Raw genomic sequence first — 22,073 nt, forward strand, 5'->3', positions numbered from 1 at the left:
AAATATTGAGAACGTATTTAAAATGATAATGTTGTCTAACTGGCTGACTAATTAATTAATTGGAACATTGATAGATTAATTGAAATATTTATGATTGTGCTGCATGTATTTAAGGACGAGGGTGTTGTTTAGAAGTGTTCCATTAGAAGGCAAGAAGCCGAGGTACCAGAACGTTTTGTATGAATAAAAGACTTGTCCTTGGAGTGGTGTTTATTGAGATTTTCTTCGTGAAGGTGTTTTTTCTAGATAAACAAAAGTACCTGGACTGCACAACAAAGCTAAGCAGCTTATCAAAAGAGACAAAATCTCCTACTACCAAAATATACAGACTAAACATATAAACAACCCAAAAAAAATTCTGGTCAGCAGTCAACTCTGTATTGCAACCCCACTCCCAAAATAGTGAAGAACCAAGATAATATTCCCACACAGTTTAACAAATTCTTCACAGAAACTATCCAAATGCTAACAGCCAACTAAGAGCCCCAGTAACCCTACTTCAACAAAAATACCCTTTCCACCTGAAACAAGTAGCAGTCACCCCAACTTCAGCTTCACCCCAGTACCAACCAAGACCATACAAAAACTACTCCTAAAACTTAAACCAACCTCCACAGCTGCCGATAAATTACCAACGGAATATCTTAACAAGCCGCTGAAGCTATAGCCTACCCTGTCTCCATTCTAATTAACAGATCTATCTCTGAGTGCAAAGTACCCCAGCTTTAGAAAATATAGCGTATAACTCCACTGCACAAAGGGGGTAGCTCTCTCGAACTCAGTAATTACCACCCTATAGCTATACTTTCCCCCCTATCAAAACTTCTCGAGAGAGTTGTCCACATGCAATTGATGAACTACCTCCTAGAAAACAAATTGCTATCCACACAGCAGCACGGTTTCACACCCTTTCACAGTACCACCACCACACTTAGATCATTTACCAACACTGTTAATAACCACCTGCCACTATCTTAGATTTATCCAAAGCTTTTGTCATGGTCAACCGCTTTACTCACTACCCGCCCTAAACCTTAGCATTTCTGCTATTTCTTGGTTTAAGTCCTATCTCAATGGTAGGCAGCAAGCTGTAAAATGGCAAAACCAACTCTTTCCCTTATTGCTCGTCTTCCTAGGGGTTCCCCAAGGATCCATTCTGGGTCCACTGCTCTTCACCCTATTTACCAATCAACTCCCATCCAACTTTTCCAAAGCCTCGATAGTCCAATATGCAGACGATACCACCATAATATGTGTAGCCAGCACCCTAGACCTCCTCCTCTCCCAAACACAGGAATGCTTTTCCCTAGCCGAAACGTTATTCTTAACCCAGCTAAAACAAAACTACTCTTTGGTCCCCACAGATCTTTACCACCCTCATATAACTTTACAGTCTCCTCACACAACAGCACCTCCATCACCCCAACCAATCATGCCAAACTGCTAGGCCTAGAAATTGACAGTCACCTTAGATTTGACATACACATTTCCCAGACAATAAAAAAAGTTTGTAAAAAAAATGGGTCTACTCTATCGCAACAAACAATTTCTCTCCAACCACTCCAAAATTTCTATAGCCAGGACACACCTGCTATCCACCTTACTTTATGCCTCCCCTGTGTTTACCAATCTCCGAAAAACTGACCTGAACAAACTTGACAGCTGTTATGATAAGATAGCTAGATTTGCCACAGCATCACCACCTAGAACCCACTATTGTGAATGCCTCAAAGAACTCAATTGGATAGAACTCCCACTAATACTTCAATACAATCAACTATCATTAGCACATAAATTAATACATCACTCTGACAACACCCCAGCCCTCCTCCAACAATTACTCCAACCCAATACCACTACCAGATCCTTAAGATCAAGCACCCAACACCTCCTTAAGGTAACCATATTTAACAATGAGGCAGGTAAATACATTTACAGCCACTACATCTCTAAAATCTGGAACTCCCTTCCTGTCTACATAACAGGCAATAACTCCTCAACCCAATTCAAGGAATTACTCAAAGTACACTTCCTGAATAACAGACTGTGCTCCTGTATTACCCCTGGCTAGTAATTCATTACTTTTGCTATTTTCAATGAGGTTTATAGTTTAACTACAGGCATCTATTGTCCATAAATGTGATGTAAAATCTTTTCTTAAACAGTCTAATGTCTAACTGTACACCCAACTGTACATACAAATTCTCTAAGGTGTATGAAATGTGCCTCTTGTATGTTGTAAAATATGCCTTTCTGTTATACTTATTGTCTTATTTGTTAACTATAATATTGTTTTGGAGCTTTTATCCCCAGGCCTCCACTGAAAATGGATATATCCAGTTGGACTCTCCCGGTTAACAAATGTAAAATAAAATAAATAAATATATACACATACATACACATGCATACATAAACACGTGTGTGCAAATCAAATCTCAGTGTGTGTCAGCTACTTGGGCAGGGACACGAAGCACTGGTTGGCCAGAGAAAGTGTTGGAGGACTTTGCTTGGAACCCTGGTTAAGGACTCAATTCTATAGCTGTGCCACTGGGGAGTCTTACTGGGGATCTGGAGAAAGAGAGAGGAACCAGCCCTGGACTGACTGTGTTCCCCTGTGTGCTGTTAAGGGAAATTGTACTTGATTGTGTTTGATGCAGAGAGCTACATCTGGAAATACTAGAGTACCTGTTATCATCCCAGTGAACGTTCCCCACAGGAGCCAGTGATGAGGATTGATGCTCCTTGATTACTGGCCCAGAGGTTGAGGGTCATCACAAGCTGCACATACGGCCAACTGTAGTTGCATTAAGAATAATTCCATGTAAATTTCTTATTAAAATAAATGAAACTGTCTTTCATTATCCCATTCCAAGTGTGAATGGGACATATACTTTCACCTGAATGCATGGCGTTTGAGTATACCATTCACAAAGACTGCCTGTGTGCTAAAAACCTGATCGAGTAAATGAAGGGAGGACAGAAGTTATAATAGTCGGCATTCCAACGCTAAAACTAAATAGTGGTGAACAACAATTGTAATTGCTGTATGACATGGAGTCTGGTTTCAGCCTGTTTCATATTGTGAAACTGGGTATAGTAAAGAGAGGTTAGCCATTTCCAAATTCAGAGTAAAAAGTATAGAGAGAGCTGTCAGCACTACAGTCAGAAATAAACTAAAACCAGAGTCCATGCCTCTATGTCATAGCATGTTGGACACAAGAAGTGCTGGTTTCTGAGTTTAATTAAAAGGACACACAAGCACAGTCATAGCCTTTTTGCTACGTAAATCTCCATTATGAGTTTTCAGTTCAACTAATACTTCAACTGTAGAAAAAAAAATACTGAAATGAAATACAAATTCATATGTACACATTTTGGGTTGTAGAAAAGTACAGTTGTATAGGTAAACTTACTGTAACAGTAGATGTTCAAATGATCCCTGCAACAATAGCCTAAAGTATATGTGTTATGTTCTGCAAAGCTACAGGGCACATTCCATGCATCCAAACCATTAGCTTGAGCGGAACTAGCGAAAAAGACAGGTTTGGGCTCCAAGACCTTCCGAGCTTTCATTCCCCAATGAGAGAGGGAGGCTGAGTCCTGAGAGGACAGTGCTAGGAATAAATAAAAAAGCCTACACACTGACAAAAAAACACGCCAAAAACAAGGGAGCTGGAGGGAGGGTGCAGCTACTGCAACAATAATTTTAGCATTTACATCTATGGTAGATTTATTTACACAACTGTACTATGTTCTTCATATTGATTGTTGCTGCAGTAGCCTGAGCTGTAGGGAGTAGATTACCAAAGCTTAGAACAACTAGGAGGTGGAAGAAGGGTCAAGAAGCCCCTGGAGAATGATCCTGGCAAAACTTGATTTAGACCTGGAGAAGGAATATGGCTTGTAGTGCTTTGTAGAAGTATGTACAGAGGACAAAGTTGCTTCTTCTAGAATACTGCTAGAATTCAACCCTTTCCAAAAATCCATAGATGAAGCCAAGGCTGTGGAAGAATATGGCATCCCCTGCCTAAAATAGTTTTGTTGCAGTGGGAATAGCAAAAGGGTAATAGTCTTGAGATTGCCATTTGGAAATGGTCTGCTTTGACAGATTGTCCCTTCTCTTTACCTTCACAAGAAATAAACTGTTCAAAAGTTCTGAAAGATTTTGTAATGTCAAGATAGCACCTGAACTGTCTGTGGACATACAAGGCACGAAGTTTCCTTTCTTCCTCATTTTGGGGTTCAGGAAAGATCACAGGGAGATAGATAGTTTGGCTTTACATTTGGATACCACTTTAAGCATAAAAGAAGGCTTAGTTCTTGAAAACCCTGTCATGTGGAAAATGAAATAAGGCTGACCCACCATAAGAGCTTGCAATTTGAACGCTGTTCTTGCAGAAGTCAGAGCAAGCAGTAAAACTGTTAAGAACCTCAAGTCAGACAGATGAGCTGGTTCAAATGGAGCTGGTTCAAATGGAGCAAGTGTCATCTTCTCTAACACAAAATTAATGCCCAAAGAAGAAGCCACTAACTTTTTTGGAGGTCTCTTATACAAAACCCCTTCCAAAAGCATTTTGACATTGGAATGCCTTGAAAGAGGTGGATCCATGGGCAGATATGCCGAAAAATAGCAAACAAGTGAACATTGTTAGAGGAAAAAGATAGGTATTTGGAAACTAACTCTCACAAATACTGTAAAGTAGAAGAAGAGAAACACTGTTCTGAATGGGTTCTGTTAGTTTTGGGCATCAGTTAGAAAACATTTCCTAATCTATGATTTTCTAGAATTTCTTGTCCCCCCATTAGTACCTCCATCCTCAGTAAACAGGTACCTAAAAGGTACTAAGGCCCTGTCATCGAGACAGTCAAAGTTGTTTGGGAGTTGGGTTATATAAAATATTCCTTTTCTTTTTCTAACAAGAAAATCTTTATTAAATTATCACTGATGACATAGGCAGTCGTGCATGTATATAAATGAAAACAAACCATATTGACATTTTCAGTTGCAAACATTATACATCAGTCATTGTCAGTCAATGAGTCTTAGTTGTGTGACCATAGATCTAATATGTATAAGTAAGAGAGTACTGGAACAAAGCTCAGTGTGCGTGTTTGTGTAAGGCTTGCTTATGTGCTTACTTGTAGGTTGACTGTGCGAGTGATATTGTTTGAATGTGCACTGCAAGAATTATTTAGTGTTTTTTGTGATCAGTGTATGACTGGGTTGTTTTATGGTGTTATTTTTGTAGTGTGTGGTGTGGCTAGTGTTTGCTATAATGCACATCAACGTTTTGTGATTTTTGATGCATGGATGGTCCAGTGTCTCGTGTACAGTGTATGGAGTGTCGATGTAGGGTGTTTTCAGCCTCACTACATGTAAGAGAAGATAAAAGGGTGCAATAGAAAGAAATGTGAGGTACAGTAAAGGAGGTTTTTACCAGCAGTACCAACATCAGCGCAAAACTTTCAACACTCTGCCAGCATCGTCACAAAATGTGTCCTCATTCTGCCAACATTACTAGTTTACCACCACTCTACCAACATTATTACTAGTCTCCCACCACTCTGCCAACATTACTAGTCTCCCACCACTCTGCCAACATTACTAGTCTCCCACCACTCTGCCAACATTGTTACTAGTCTCCCACCACTCTGTCAGCATTAATAGTCTGTCACCACTCTGCCAGCATCATTGCTAGTCTGCCACCACTCTGCCAGCATAATCCCTGAATGTATCACTACTCAGCATTGTTATTAATGTAGGTAGGAAGGTACTCTGAAAGTAAAATATATTCAACATGCAGCTGTCAACAAAATGAATGGTATTTTTATATACATAACCTGTATTCTCTGAAATTGGCAAAAAACAGGAAAAAAGATTTCCCTTGTTAATACGTTTGTATATTTTTCCACACATGTATTATGTTTTCAAAAAGAAAAAAAGATTACAGAAAACACTGAGAGCATCAGAAAGGTAAATTGATACAAAACATTTGTCACTACTGAAGCGGTTATTTGTAATTTTTTTTTAATTAAAGGAATGTTATAATGATATACCACATGTCTGAACTGTAAGTAAGCTAATGGCCTGAAATATTCATGTAGTAGGTAAGATGGATTGCAAACTGGTTCTGAAGGACAGAATGCACATTGTCAGAGTTGATGATGTCTCCTCAGTCAGGGTTAAGGTGACCAGGGGCTTCCTCTAGGGCTCTGATGTTCTTCGTGTTTTACTGTTGCAGTCATCACATTTGGGTTATCTACTTGCAGTGGCCCTCAGTCAGCGTAATTATCAAAGTCTTGGGTCCTTAGTCGGTTGCTGTCATCTTCCATGATGTCAGGTAGTCAGGGGTATAAAGCATGCAGCTGACGCCATTACATCAGTCTTTCTTGCCATGCGGTGCCTGAAGCAGAAGCAGTTCGCAAGTGCCGGTCGGCTGACTCCTGAAATTTTCATTTTCAAGTTTCAGAACCGAAGTCTTCAACTAAAGCTAAGTACCCCGTTGGGGAACTTTTTCTTGCTGTAATCCAGTGTCAGTAAAAGTCAATAGTTGTATTTCTTGTGGAAAGCAAATACCTCATAAAGATTTTAATTCGTACTGTATTCCTTGCCTAGGCACTGACCACAACGTACCTTGCTGTCGGTTTTGTGCCTTATTTAAACAAAGAACTGTTCGTCGTCAGTATATTTACTCTCTTAAATATTTTGGTACTCGGTTCAATTACCCAGATATGGTTTCGGTAAGCCACCCGACTACCGACATTCCGAAAAAAAGCAAAGATAAAGACAGATACAGGCCGCTTAGGTCCAAAGCTGCTGACGACGCTGCAACCTCTGATACCTGCTACTTCAGATTCGCAGGTCTCTACTGAGACCCATTCATGCTGCAAGATGCTTCAACTGCGGAACCTGCGAATGTCTCTACCTTGGACGGGTTTGGAGCGGCTGTGCAGGCACCGACTTCTGAGGGTGTATTCAGGCCTACTGACTTGCATATTAAACCAACACCATCTTCTTCTTCAAGGCCTAAAACTCGATCCATGCCTAGAAAACCGACGCCCAGACCTCATGGTCAGGCCTCTGTGCCTAAAAAACAGATGATGAGAATGGCTGAAGACCTTATTACTTTAATCAGGGGAAGCCAGCCTTCCCCCTCTGAGACCTAGGACTGAGTTTGCTTATGATACTTCTGACCAGGATTCTAAAATCTCCATTTCCTCTGATGACCAGGATTTACCCTTATCTATCTATGAGGATTCTGATGCTGAGGACTCTGCCCCCCCCCCCCCCAAGAGGATTTCTCTTTTGGTGAAACGTATACTCTCAGGGAGCATTTTCTTTGGGAAAGTCGGGATTTCTCTGATTCTAAAAAGAGGCTTAGGGATTTCTTACTCCTGCCCCAGCACAGGCCTTTAGCTATACCTCCTGTACTGGACATTGTTGATGATGCCTTTTCGGAATCTAGCATGGCCCCTGACTCTTTACCTCTTGCTTTCAGAAAACCTGATAGATATTACAGGGTTCCTGACCCTCAAGTTCCTTTTCAAAAATCCTACTGTGGATCCTGAAATCGTTTCACAGGGACCCAAGGGCATTAAAGCTAATACTGCCAAAAATCCTACCCTGTCTGATAGAGACTCCAGGGCACTGGATAGATGGGGTAAGAAGGTATACACTTCTGCAACTTTGCCCATTAGGGCCTTGAATTGCCATTTTCATATGTTAGTATCAGCCGCATATTATTGGATTGCTTAAAGAGAAAATGATGTTGATTCCGGATTGTGCTGAAAATAAGGATTTACAGGATTTAATGCATTCTGCTGAACAAGTTGGTAAACATACATTGCAATGTGGTTTTGATTCACTAGAGGCATCTTGCAGGGCTGCGGTAACTGGGTCTGTATTTAGAAGGCATGCTTGGCTTGAGGAGAAATCCTTGCCAGATCATGCTAAAGTGAAATTACTGTATGCTCCCTTAAATCAGGACCACCTGTTTGGCAACAAGGCAGAAGGAGTTCTTAAAAAGATGGAGGAAAAAGTTAAATATATGCAAACTGTTAAAGATTTTTTACAAGTACAACCTCCAAGATTTAGTAGGCATTGGCCTTCTATGAATTGGTCCTTTCCTGCCTCTTTCCAGACCTTCTTAGTCCAAACCCAGATCCAGCAGAGCACCCAGGCTTCAGTCCCAGGGGATGCACAGAACTAAGCAGTGGGGGGGGCCTCCACTTCCAAATCTGGGAGTAATAAAACTCCCCCCTATGGTAAACTGTCTCAATGACTTCTTTTTAAAACTTCCAAGCACTTCTCAACTGACTGCCCCCTTGAGGGGAAGGATTGCACTTCATGCAAAGAACTGGGGACTCATTACCCAGGACAATTGGGTTTTAAATGTAGTGTCCCAAGGATACAGATTTCACTTCCACACGTTACCAACTCCAGGCGGTTGGCTGGATCTACCTCCAAATCAGTGGGCAGAGGCCCAAAAGCAAGTACTGTCTCTCTTAAGCATAGGGGCTATTCAGTTGGTACCAGAAGAGGAAAAGGGACAAGGTTTCTACTCAAGTTTTTTCCTGGTACCCAGAAAAGTCAATTCATGGCATCCTATCCTGGAGCTCTCTACTCTAAACACCTTTTTGGTGATTCCAAAATTCAAGATGCTGACTCTTCACTAATTGCTTCCTGTGCTAAGCAAAGCTGCCTGGTTGGCAACACTAGTTTTAAAGGAAGCATACCTGCACATCCCAATCAGGGAATCTTGCAGAAGGTACCTATGCTTCAAAGCAGGCTACACACACTATCAGTTCTCTGCACTGCTTTTTGGCTTATCTACTGTGCCCAGGGTATTCACAAAGTGCCTAACTCCAGTCATTGCATTTTGCAGGCAAAGAAATATTCAAATATACCCATACCTGGACAATTGTCTAATTCGGGCAGAAAACCAGGACATACTTTTGAATCATCTGGCTTTTGTACAAAGGGTGCTATCGTGTCTGGGGTACACCATAAACGAAAAGAAATCACAACTGGTACCCTGTCAACAAATTATATTCCTGGGAGCAAGCTTGAATACAACTTCCCAGATGGCTTTCCTCACGCCAGAGAAGCAAATTCACTTAACAACCTACTTCAAACAAGTGGCCACAAAACCCCTGCTATCTGCAAGGCAAATACTACAAGCCTTGGGGATGTTCATCATGCATACAGCTGCAGTCATTAGAGATGGGTTCTCCTGCCATCAGGCGGGTCCTCGGTCGGCCGAATTCCAAAGTCTAGGTCCGGCGTCGGTTGTTGTCGCCTTCTTCCCTGACGTCAGTGCGACAGGGGTATATAAGACACAGCCGACGCCATTTTCTTCAGTCTTTTTTGCCTTGCGGTGCCCGAAGCAGAAGCAGTTCGCAAGTGCAAGTCGGCCAGCTCATGAAAATACGAAAATTTGGAAACCGAAGTCTTCTTTAAAGCTAAGTACCCCGTTGGGGAAACTTTTCTTGCCTCAGACCGATGTCAGACAAAGTTAACAATTGTATTTCTTGTGGGAAGCAAATACCGCATAAGGATTTCCATTCCCTCTGTATTCCTTGTTTAGGCCCAGACCACGACGTCTCGGGCTGTCGCTTTTGTGCTACCTTTAATAAACGCACTATTAAGTGTCGGGCGGAGTTCACCCAGCACTTTTTTGGTAAAGCTTTTAACTATAAAATGTCGTCGGAGACTCCGACTACCGTTTTGTCCAAAAAACGCAAGGACAAAGACCGACACCACGCCAAAACCGGCTACACGTGGTCCGGTTCTCAGTGAGGCACCTACGCAGCCCCTGACTACCAACGACACTTCTCTGGCGGTGTCCCCTGTAACTGAGACCGCAGGTTCCTCGGCCCACACCCTGACTACAGCTACCGAAGCCACTGTGAGTGCTGTGCCTCTTAATGTGGACAGATCTACTTCCACCCATGGTGTCTTCAGACCTTCTTCTTCCTTTTCCATCAAGGCCTTTACTAAGTCTAAATCAGCCATGCACTCCCAGAGGCCTGTTGCACAGGGCCCATCTACAGGCCCCATGCCTAAAAAGCAGATGCTCAAAATGGCTGAGGATTTAATTACTCTTATCAGGGGTTCCCAACCCCCACCGGACAAGAGACCCAGAGTGGAGGAAGAATCTCTCTCTTCTGACCAGGGCTCCATTATCTCAGAACATTCTGATGAAGAGGAGCATTTGTACTCCCCTTTTGAAGATTCTGATGCAGAACAGTCCATTCCTTCTGTATCCCCCCCCCCCCAGAGGATTTCTCATTCGGGGAAACCTTGCATACCTTGAGGGAGCACTTCCATTGGGAAGGCCAGGATTTTTCAGATTCAAAGAAAAGGCTTAGGGAATTTCTTCTGCTACCTCAGCACAGACCTCTGGTGATACCTCCTGTCATGGACATACTTGATGATGTTTATTCGGAGGCTTGCCTTAATCCAGATTCCCTGCCTCCAGCCCCAGTCAAGCCTGATAGGTACTACAGAGTTCCTAACTCACACCAGTTTCTTTACAAAAGCCATAATGCTGACCCAGAAACCATTTCTCAGGGTCCCAAGGGAATGAAGGCCTCTACTGCTAAGAATCCATTACCTTCCGAAAGAGAGTCTAGATCCTTAGAAAGGTGGGGAAAAAAGGTATATACCTCGGCCACTCTAGCCATGAGGACCTTAAATTGTCAGTTCCATATGCTTAAATATCAGCAGTTTCTGTTATCACAATTAAAGAATAAAATGTCACAACCTGAACAACCAGATCTGAAGGAGTTGCAGGATATGATGCATAGTGCAGAACAAGTGGGTAAGCACACCTTACAATGTGGTTATGATGCTCTAGAGGCCTCAAGTAGAGCTGCAGTTACAGGATCAATCATTCGTAGACATGCCTGGGTTAGGGAACAAACCCTGCCTGATCATGCCAAAGCTAAATTACTAGATGCTCCTTTACAAAAGGATGTATTATTTGGTACTAATGCTGAGGAAATACTAAGGAAAATGGAAGAAAAAGCTAAATCTATGCAAACTGTTAAGGCTTTTCTACAGGTACAACACCACGTTTTAGTAGAAATTGGCCTACAAAAAACTGGTCCTTTCCAGCCACGGACAAGCCCCAAAGAGGTAGATACAGATGCGGAAGGGGCAGAGGGCAATTTCAAGGATCATATAGAGGCAGACAATGGCAACCTCCAGCATCAAGAGGTGGCGAAGACAATGCACAGCAATGCAGAAAACAAACCCAATGACTTTCCCCTTTGCATGCCAAACAAGGCTCAAGTGGCAGCACCCTTGGGAGGAAAGCTGGCATTATTTTCAAAAAATTGGCATATTGTCACAAAAGACAAATGGATCCTGGACATTATAAACAGAGGCTACAGATTTCGTTTTCACACTCTTCCAAAAATGAGAGGCATGCCGAACCTGCCACACAATCAAAGGGCAGAGGCTGAAATACAAATTTCAAAGCTCATGGACATGAAAGCTATTCAAGAGGTACCTACTCACGAGCAAGGTCAAGATTTTTATTCCAGACTATTCCTGGTACCAAGGAAGGGAACCGATTGGAGACCCATTTTGGACTTATCCATCCTAAACACATTTCTACTAGTACCAAAATTCAAGATGCTCACCTTACAGCAGCTTCTTCCCATGCTGGGCAAGGGGTCTTGGCTGGTAACATTGGACCTCAAGGTGGCATACCTGCATGTCCCAATCAGACAAAGCTGCAGAAGATACCTCAGATTTCTTGCAGGTTCAATCCACTATCAATTCTCTGCATTGCCCTTTGGCTTATCTACTGCGCCCAGAGTATTCACGAAATGCCTGGCATCAATAATTGCCTACTGCAGACTTCAAGGGATACAAATATACCCTTATTTGGACGACTGCCTGATCCAAGCGGACAGCAAGCACATACTTCTGGAGTATCTGGCTTATGTAACACAGTTATTGAATTCTCTGGGATACACAGTCAACAAAGAGAAATCCAGGCTAACACCATCTCAGAAAATAATTTTCCTGGGTGCCAACTTGGACACAAACACCCAGATGGCCTATCTTACGCCAGAAAACAGGGCAACTAACTCAGTACTTCAAGATACTAGCAAATTGTACCAGGCTAACTGCAAGGAAAATCCTGCAGGCTCTGGGATTCATGGCATCTTGCATTCTTCTAATCCCATGTGCAAAGTTGCATATGAGGAAACTTCAATGGTACCTAAAAAACCTATGGTCTCAACACAGCCACAGTTTGGAAACAATAATACCACTAATTCCATGTTTACAAAAGGAATTTCTATGGTGGGCTCAAGCATGCCAAACAAACGCAGGTCTACCATTCGGCAAACCTCAAGCAAATCAAGTCATCACAACAGATGCCTCAGACTACGCCTGGGGGGCACACATGACAGACAGGTGCATTCAGGGCAAATGGTCCCAAAAGGAAAAGCACCTTCACATCAATCAAAAGGAAATGCTAGCAGTGATAAATGCAATTACAGCTTTCAAGTACCTCCTGCATCCAGGGCAATTATTGATAAGAACAGACAACACCACAGTAATGTGGTAAATAAACAAGCAGGGAGGAACACATTCATACCCCCTGTGCAGGCTGGCCATGTCACTTTGGAACAGGGCTCTGGAATGGCAAATCGAGCTTCAAGCACAGTACGTGCCAGGTATGGAAAACACGCTGGCAGACAATCTAAGCAGAAATATGACAGACCCTCACGAATGGAAGTTGCATCCTCAAGTGTTTACAAAGATAATCCAAGCCTGGGGAAGGCCAGACATAGATCTCTTTGCCTCCCACAAAAATCACCAATTGACAAAATTCTGCTCAAGGACATTTCATCCAAAGGCCTGGAGAGTGGGCGCCCTTTCTTTCAGTTGGGCAGCACAGACAGTTTACACCTTTCCACCTCTTCCTCTACTGACCAAGGTGCTTTTGAAAACATTGCTCCAGACTGGCCAAGACAACACTGGTATCCACTCCTGAGGAGCCTAACACATTCTCCTCCCTGGACCCTACCTCTAATGCCTCTCCTTCTGACTCGGCACAGCTACAAAACTCTTCACAGTCAGCTGAAAACACTCAATCTGGCTGCATGGAAAATTCCTTAACACCACAACAGACCCTACTCTCCAAGGAGGTACAGGATGTCATTTTGGAAGCCAGAAGGCCATCTACTAGAAAAGCTTACTCCGCAAAATGGAAACGGTTTTGCGCTTGGAATGAGAAAAAGGACCAGGATCCTAGAAAACTGAATTTACCTCAGATATTACAGTATCTAACTGAGCTGCTGAACAGTAGACTGTCATTCTCCTCCATTAAAATCCATGCCTCAGCCATTTCTGCAGAATACAACACTGATCCACCCTTATTTTCTCACCCACTCTTAAGACAGTTCCTCAGAGGGGCTAAGAATATAAGACCTCCAAGGAAACAACCAATCCCAGCCTGGGATCTTAATTACATACTGGAAAAATTAACATTGCCTCCCTTTGAACCAACTGCCTCAACAGATTTGCAATATTTGTCCTGGAAAACAGCTTTCCTTCTGACTATTACCTCAGCTCATAGGGTCTCTGAATTACAAGCCCTCATGGCTGTGCAGCCCTTTCTCATCTTCCATCAGGACAGGGTTTCCCTACGAACCAACCCGTCATTTATGCCTAAGGTAGTATCCAGGGTAGCTTTAAATCAGGCCATACACTTTACCTACCTTTTATCCCAATCCTCAAAACAAAGGGGAAAGGCTGCTACATTCCTTAGACATCCATAGACAGCTGCATTACTATTTGGACAGAACAAAGCCGTTCAGGAAATCAGAACAACTCTTTGTGTCCTATGCTGTAGGAGCTCAAGGGAAGCCAATTTCCAAACAGACAATTTCAAAATGGATAGGCCACTGCATACGTTTTTGTTACTCCTTTTGGTAAATCTGTGCCTACAGGCATCCGATCCCACTCCACAAGGGCCACAGCTACCTCTACAGCCTTCCTCAGAGGAGTGCCTACCAAAGATATTTTGGAGGCAGCCACTTGGAGTTCAGTGCATACCTTCAACTGAACACTACCAACTACCTTTATACTCCAAAACAAGAGCAGGCTTTGCCACTGCTGTGTTGCAGGGCATTCTGGCTCCTCCTAATTCCTACCACCCTGTGCGTAGCTTTGGGATTCTACCCATCTGTAATGACTGCAGCTGTATGCACGATGAACATAGTACAGTTTTGTACCTACCATAAATGTAGATGTTCGAGTGCTAATACAGCTGCAGTCTAGGTTTCCCTCCCTCCTTCCCCTCTTGGTACAGGCCTAGTGGCTAACTCCTCCTCAAACAACCTGTTTGGGTTATCCTTCTATGGTGTATTTGCTTGCAACTACTGAATTTTGATTATATTGCATTGCATGACTATACATAGATATATAAATTATGTATTGCCTTCCTTCTGGGGGCACCTGACATCTGGGGCAAGAAAGACTGAAGAAAATGGCGTCGGCCGTGTCTTATATACCCCTGTCGCACTGACGTCAGGGAAGAAGGCGACAACAACCGACGCCGGACCTAGACTTTGGAATTCGGCCGACCGAGGACCCGCCTGACGGCAGGAGAACCCATCTGTAATGACTGCAGCTGTATTAGCACTCGAACATCTGCATTTATGGTAGGTACAAAACTGTACTTTCTTTGCCTCCGGCATTCTTCTAATTCCATTTGCAAGACTGCATATGAGGAAACTACAATGGTATCTAAAAAGCCTATGGTGTCAACATTCTCAGGATCTAGAAGCAATGATTCCTATCATTCCTTGCCTATGCAGAGGCCTGCCACCACAAGGGACTAACATTCATACTACCCCTTGCCGCCCAAACCCTATCAACAGACGCATCAGACTATGCATGGGGGGGCACACCTGGCATGGAAGTGCATTCAGGGCAAATGGAGCCCAATTCAAATCCACCTTCACATCAGTCATAAAGAAATGTTAGCTGTACAGAATGCTCTGACAGCCTTCAAGGACCACATTCTTCCAGGACAATTAATGCTAAAGACGGACAACACCACGGTTATATGGTACATAAACAAGCAGGGGGAGTACACATTCTTACCCCCTCTGCAGACTAGCCATGGCATTGTGGAACACAGCCTACAACTACAAGTGCATCTACAAGCTCAATTCCTGCTAGGAAAACTAAATACACAGGCAGACGGACTAAGCGGAAACCTCATGGACCCGCACGAGTAGAAACTGGAATCAAGGATTTTCAAGTTGTTGACAAGCATATGGGGGAGTCCAGATATAGACCTGTTTGCCTCCCCCCAGAACTATCAATTGGAAAAGTTTTGCGCAAGGACTCCCCAAAGACGAGCTTGGAAAGTGGATGCTGTGTCCTTCAGCTGGAAAAACCTATCAGTTTATGCTTTTCCTCCTCTGCCTCTGCTCTCCAAAGTACTACTAAACATCAAACAAGACAAACCAAGGATGATTTTGATTGCACCAGACTGGCCACGCCAACACTGGTACCCCCTCCTGCGCAGTGTGTCCCTGTTGGCCCCATGGCACCTGCCTCATACTCCTACCCGGCTGTCTCAGCAGGAGAACCATATTCTGCACCCTGAGCTTCAAACACTGAACCTAGCAGCTTGGCTAATTACCTAAGCTCTCCTTTACCATCCCTCAGTCAACCAGTGATGGATATTATTTTAGAGGCAAGGATGCCTAGTGCTAGAAAATCTTATGCTGAAAAATGGAAAAGATTCTGTGCCTGGAACAAATCTCAAGGCATGAGCACAGCAGTGCCCAATTTACCTCAGATTTTACAATACTTAACTGAGATGCTTCACAAGGGCCTGTCTTTTTCCTCAATAAAAATTCACGTCTCAGCCATTTCAGCTCATTATAACACCTCTTCTCTCATCCACTGCTCAAGCAGTTCTTCAGAGGGGCCAAAAAATGTAAGACCACCCAGGAGAGCTCCAACTCCTGCCTGGGACCTTAACTTTGTATTGGAGAAACTCACCCTTCCTCCTTTCAAACCAGCTGCTACTGCAGATTTAAAATTGCTTTCTTCGAAAACAGCTTTCCTTTTAGCCATCACTTCAGCAAGAAGGGTATCTGAATTACAGGCCCTTATGGCAGTGGAGCTATTCATCATCTTTCATGCGGACAGGGTGTCCCTCAGGACCAATCCCTCTTTCATGCCAAAGGTGGTATCCAGTGTGGCCTTTAATCAGTCCATTAATTTGCCAACCTTCTTTCCTAATCCACAGAACAAAGGGGAACAGATAACTGCACTACTTAGATGTGGACAGACTACTTAGATTCTACTTTGACAGGACTAACCCTCAAAGGAAATCTGAATGACTGCTGGTGGCATTTGCTGCAGGGAAAGAGGGGAAGGCTATTTCAAAGTAAAACATCTCCAAATGGATAGGCCATTGCATTAATTTCTGCTGTAAGCACTGTGGAAAACCTATCCCACAGGGGATCAGACCCCTCTCAACCAGGGCTGCATCTACCTCTACAGCCTTTCTCAGAGGTATACCTACCAGGGACATCCTAGAAGCTGCTACCTGGAGTTCTGTACATACTTTCTCCAAGCGTTACCATTTGCCAATTTTCTCTAAATCCAGAGCTGGCTTTGCCACTGCAATTTTGCAGGGCCTTTTAGCTGGTACTAATGCTATCTAAATTCCTCCTCCCATCTTTAGTTTTGGGAATCTACCCAAATGTGATGACTGCAACAGTGAAACACGAAGAACATAGTACAGTTGTGTACACTTACCATAAATGTAGATGTTTGAGTGTATTCACTGTTGCAGTCCTGGTTACCCTCCCTCCAGCCCCCTGACTTCTTTTGTCTGTACCTCTTCTCTCCTTTTCAATGCTTAAAAGCTTTTTGGTGTATTTGCTTTTTTGTTGGAGGTATAACCTTGTATATTTATAGATTTAATTGCTTCCCATTAAAGGGGCACCTGACATCTGGGGCAAGAAAAACTGATGTAATGACGTTTGCTGCATGTTTTATACCCCTGATGACCTGATGTCAAGGACAAAGAGACAGCAACCGACGTAGGACCCAAGACTTTGTTAATCAGGCCGACTGAGGGTTACTGCAAGCAGATAACTCAATTGTGATGACTGCAACAGTGAATACACTCGAACATCTACATTTATGGCAAGTGTACACAACTGTACTGTATGTAGTCAGTCAGATAGCTAGTTCAAGTTCATTTTTCTTGTTATCCATCGTGATGTATTTGTATACAATAAACTACTTAAACACCCAAGCCTCAATCTTTTCTTAATGTATATAAAAAGAGTAACATGGTGTCAATGGGATCCAGAGTTACAGCCATGATGCAACTGGTTAAATTTGAAGGAATACACAGGAGTGGATCATCCCTACTGCTCAAACAACTTGCAAAACAGGTCAGAAAGAAATTCCAGGTACTAAAATTTGCTTAAATTATTTCTTTTGTTACAAATATAAAACAAAGCACTCAGCATGCTCAAAACAAATTTCTTATTAAATGAAATGTCCGAGACTACAACATATTGTTAAAAATATTTGAAATAATTACAAAAACATTTGAACCAATATCCGAATTGCATAAAATTGCAAAAAAAGGGAAAATTACTGCATTTTGCGCCATGTGTTTCGTTTTTGTATTACCTAAAGCTATTCAAAATATCTGGTGTGCAAAATGTTTGCAAGTGTGTGCAGTATTACGGTGCAGGTATTTCGCAAATTGCAGTCATTTCAAATAATATTTTGCAAAGTACAGTTGTTTCAAAGCATGTTTCGCAGACTACAGTATTTTGAAGAGTTTATTGTGCATTTGACTTTAATTACAAGTACCTGGTATTTGTGCAAGTTCATACATAATTACAAGGGCCATTTTGCATTGTGTCTTACTATAGTCTGTGAACATGGCAGAAGGCTTTTGCAGACCTGCATCGCTTGTATTTGATAACGATATTGCAGAAAATTAGAGTGTGTTTGAGCAGGAATACAATATTTTTATACAGGCTGATTTTTCTGACAAAGACGCATGTACAAAAGTAATTATTCTGCTTGATTTAGGTGGGTCAGGGGCCATTGAAAGAGAGCATTCATTTGTGTATACACTTGCTGTGTTTGCAGGTGGAGAACTGCCATATTCTGGTACTGGCTGAAGCAAGGGAAGACCCCTAGTGCTTAAAGCATAAATTCAGAGAAATGTGTAACCCTCAAATGAATATTACAATGGCAAGGCACTTATTATACACACATGATCAAAAGCTGAGTAAAACCTTTGCAGCACATGCAACAGCCTTGTTTCTCAAAGCTAAAAGGTGCAGATTTGATGATGTCAGAGATGGGTTAATAAAAGACAGGTGTGTGTGGTATTAATAATGACTCTCTTGAGAAACATTTTGCTTTGAGACAGTGAATTAACATTGAATAAGGCCATTGAGATGTCAGATACACAAATTTACAGAAAGGCACACAAGTATGCTTACAAATGAGAATAGCTGTGGAAGGCACAGTGACAAAGCTCATGTTGATAATATGCAGCACATGGTTAAAAGAAACAGGCCCAAGCACATGGCAGCCATTGCAGCAGGTCCTGTAACAGTCCCTGGGAACCATAGAGTCTTTCCAGCAAGTTCTAGTGCATGCAGTGTGAAGCGGACATGCTCAGTGAAGCAATAGGGTGAGTCAGCAAAGTCAAAACATGTGACCCCACCCAGCTTCATAGCCAACTTTTGTAAGTGTGTTGAAAGTCACCAACCCAAACGATAAGTGCTTAGCTTTTGGTCAGCAGTGTTATTTTAGTAAGTGGAAACATTTCAAAAAGGTTTTGTAAATCAAATAAGACAGATTCTTTTATTAAAAGAGAGCATTCCAAGAGGCAAGTTGATCAATTAGAAAGATGCAGCTGTACTTTTTATGTTGATGGTGTGTCTGTACTTGGTGAAACAGGCAATGAAGTAGATTTGTGGGCAAAGAATGAGATCTTTTGTACTGTTTGGATTAATGGGAGTCCCATAGAGCTCAAAGTAGATACTGGCTCAAAGTGCAGTGTTATGTCAGCAGAAACATTTGCTAGAGTAAAAGCTGCAGAACAGCTTGATTTAATAAAGTGCGCGAAGCTTGTTGATTGTGGTGGTGAAGAGATTCAGACCGAAGGCTCAGTAGTGCTTTCATGTTACCCTGCTGGGAACAGCTATGACTTGCAATTTTTTAGTGCCATTTTGAGTGAATAGTCAGGGAGAGAGAGCATGCAAGTATGTAGTCATTTAGATAGTTCATTTAAGGTCAGTGTTCCTTTTATCCACCCTGATGTATTTGTGTACAATAAACTATTTAAATGAACACCCCAACCTCAACCTTTTCATAATGTATATAAGAAGAGCGACAATATACTGCATGTTAATAGTCTATTATGCTTATTGTTACACGTCGTCAGTGACTGAACAAATGGTTGTTGCACTGTATCCACTCCAGAAAACAGGTAGAGCATAGGTTCATAGGTTGGTACTAGGCTGTCGGCCCTAGGGCTTATACAAGCCAAGCCATAACAATTCCTTGGCTATTTATTCCCACAATATTTATTTCCCTGGACCCCTGTCTAGCAGAGCAACTGACATGATCCCTGGGGTGAATTTCCTATCTCCCATCCAGTCGTCAAGGTTCCTTTTGAAGAGGGCCAAAGAGGCACTCTGCTTGATATGTATGGGCAGTCTGTTCCAGAGTCTGCGGAGTCTCTGAGTCAGGAACCTATCCTTCCAGCATGTTTTGTTCATTGTGATGACAAGGTTTAGATCCCTGGAGCGTGTGGCTCTGAGGAATTGGGATTTCTTTAAGTGCAGCATGTCCAACAGCTCTGGGTTTGACATGGCCTTGTATGTTAAGCAGAGATCGGCTCTGAGTAGACGATATGTGACAGAGTACAGCTGGAGTTTTTTAAGACGGTCAGCATAGGGCATCTGCTTTAGGCCCGTGATTCTTTAGTGAGGTATTTCTGCAGCCTTTTCAGTTGTTGCAGATGTCTTGAGAGGTACATACCAAACTGGGCGCTGTATTCCATAATGGGTCTAATGAGGGATGAGTACAGTACAGTACATCTGCTGAACACCCATGTTTGTTGGTCTGGTCAAGGATTTATTAGTATATCACAGAAAAAATGCAACCCCGCGAAAGGGCAACGTTCAAGTATAACAACCACAATAATGACAGCAACAACTGCCCAAAGATACTCAAGACCAGCAACACTATAAGGAATGTAATTTAATATCCACACATCCACCGACTAAGCGCTTTCACCTAAAAAGGCATCATCAGAGTCGGTTTGCACTTAACCACCATATTTAAATAATTACATCAAATCAATTAATGACATCATATTTCAAACACACCAATGAGCCAAAACCCCACTGCTCTTCAAATTTAAAAACACAGTACACAAACCTAAAAAACAAATGCATTGACATAGAAAATTATCATTCATGTAAAAAATCACAATATAATCTATCTACATTATTTAATTTTGATTTACATAATACATACTATTAAAACAGAAAGCTTTTCTGTAAAAAACATATTCCATATATATATATATATATATATATATATATATATATATATATATATATATATATATATATATATATATATATATATATTGTTTCATAAATTACATAAACTATATTTATATGCAACTGGCTTTATACTTTAAAACTGGCTTAATAGATATATAATCATTGATGCCAGGAAATCTCATGGCATTAAGCCTCACCTGCCATTCAACCTCCAACAAGGCCACCTTGTTGCCAATGTCACCCCCCTGGTCTTCATAAATCCTGTCTACGACAAAAAAAAAAATTTTTTAAAATCATTACATTGACAACTATGTAGAAACAAAGCATTGTGTTGATCTTTATTTTTCAAACTACGTATATGCTCACTAATTCTATCGTGTGGTCATACCCATGTAAAATGCATCACACGTGATACATGAAGCAACCTTGGCCACCAAGGATATCATTGGGAGGGCACCTAGAATTGTGTTTAGTAAAGGTGAGAATTTGAAAAGAATTCTTGAGAAAGTACCTAGAGTTAGGAAATCTAAGATGTCCAAGTGTGGTAATTGTAGGTGTTGTAGGTTTATTAGTGAAGGTGCGCATCTATGTGTAAAAGGTTTTGAGCGTACATTACCCTGTCCGGGTTTGTGCAATTGTAATACAAAGAATTTAGTCTATGTTGCTTCATGTATCACGTGTGATGCATTTTACGTGGGTATGACCACACACGTAGACTGACATATGCACACTTACTTGCATACAAGCTCTCGTGAACACTGCAGACAACTGGACACGCACAAGGAGATCAGTAGCGGTACACACACACAGTTCATCAGTTTATTTAAAATGGAGAGGGGGCGCTCAACCCCCCCTCACCATATGATTCTGGCACCTTTGAGCGTAATAACAGGCACAGCTTGATGATGTTGACAGATGACTTACTTATTCTGGAGAACTAGACTTGTTGTTAGCTAGTATAATTACTTTGTTTTCCTGTGGTTAGTAGTGCCATATCATTTTGTTACAGGTCAGAAAACAAGAGGACATTTGATATTTATATAATACTAGTAGTTATCAGTACATTAACGTCCTTTTTATTGAATATTTCAGAGCAGCCAAACTCTGGCCTGTTGCAGTCTGGCATTATCAGCTGTTACGTCATGTATCTGACTTTCTCATCTCTTGCAGGCAAGCCTGAAGAAAAAGGTAAGCTATTTATGTATTTAGCTGTTTGGTTTTAACTCTAGAAATTGAATGTAATCATTCTTCTGTTTGCAGTACTTACCATTTTGCCAGACTGTTTTTGAAATATTTAGCAATGAACTAGTGTGTTTTTTGTAGGTGGTGGGTTAGCAGTCTTTTAATGTTCTTGAGACTGCAGGTAACCCCACTTGAAATTGCTTCTTCGTATGGTGATTGTAGACGACCACAATTGTATAAATGGCATGGATAAACTTTGCCATATGTTGTACATCATT

The 22,073-nt window shown here is 41.9% G+C and overlaps 1 protein-coding gene across 1 annotated transcript in view; it reads left to right on the forward strand.

The window, feature by feature from the left end:
- The window catches only part of SERINC5 (serine incorporator 5), a 1,123,885-nt gene that overhangs the window by 721,848 nt on the left and 379,964 nt on the right, over window positions 1-22,073 (forward strand). Inside the window, exon 7 of the mRNA XM_044063720.1 lies at window positions 21,706-21,801. Coding sequence (XP_043919655.1) covers window positions 21,706-21,801 — 96 coding nt within the window. The remainder of the gene's footprint in view (window positions 1-21,705; window positions 21,802-22,073) is intronic.

Source organism: Protopterus annectens, chromosome 2.part2 (assembly GCF_019279795.1).
Source record: "Protopterus annectens isolate FY-2018-M chromosome 2.part2, PAN1.0, whole genome shotgun sequence".
In the NCBI taxonomy this organism is placed as follows: Eukaryota; Metazoa; Chordata; order Ceratodontiformes; family Protopteridae; genus Protopterus; species Protopterus annectens.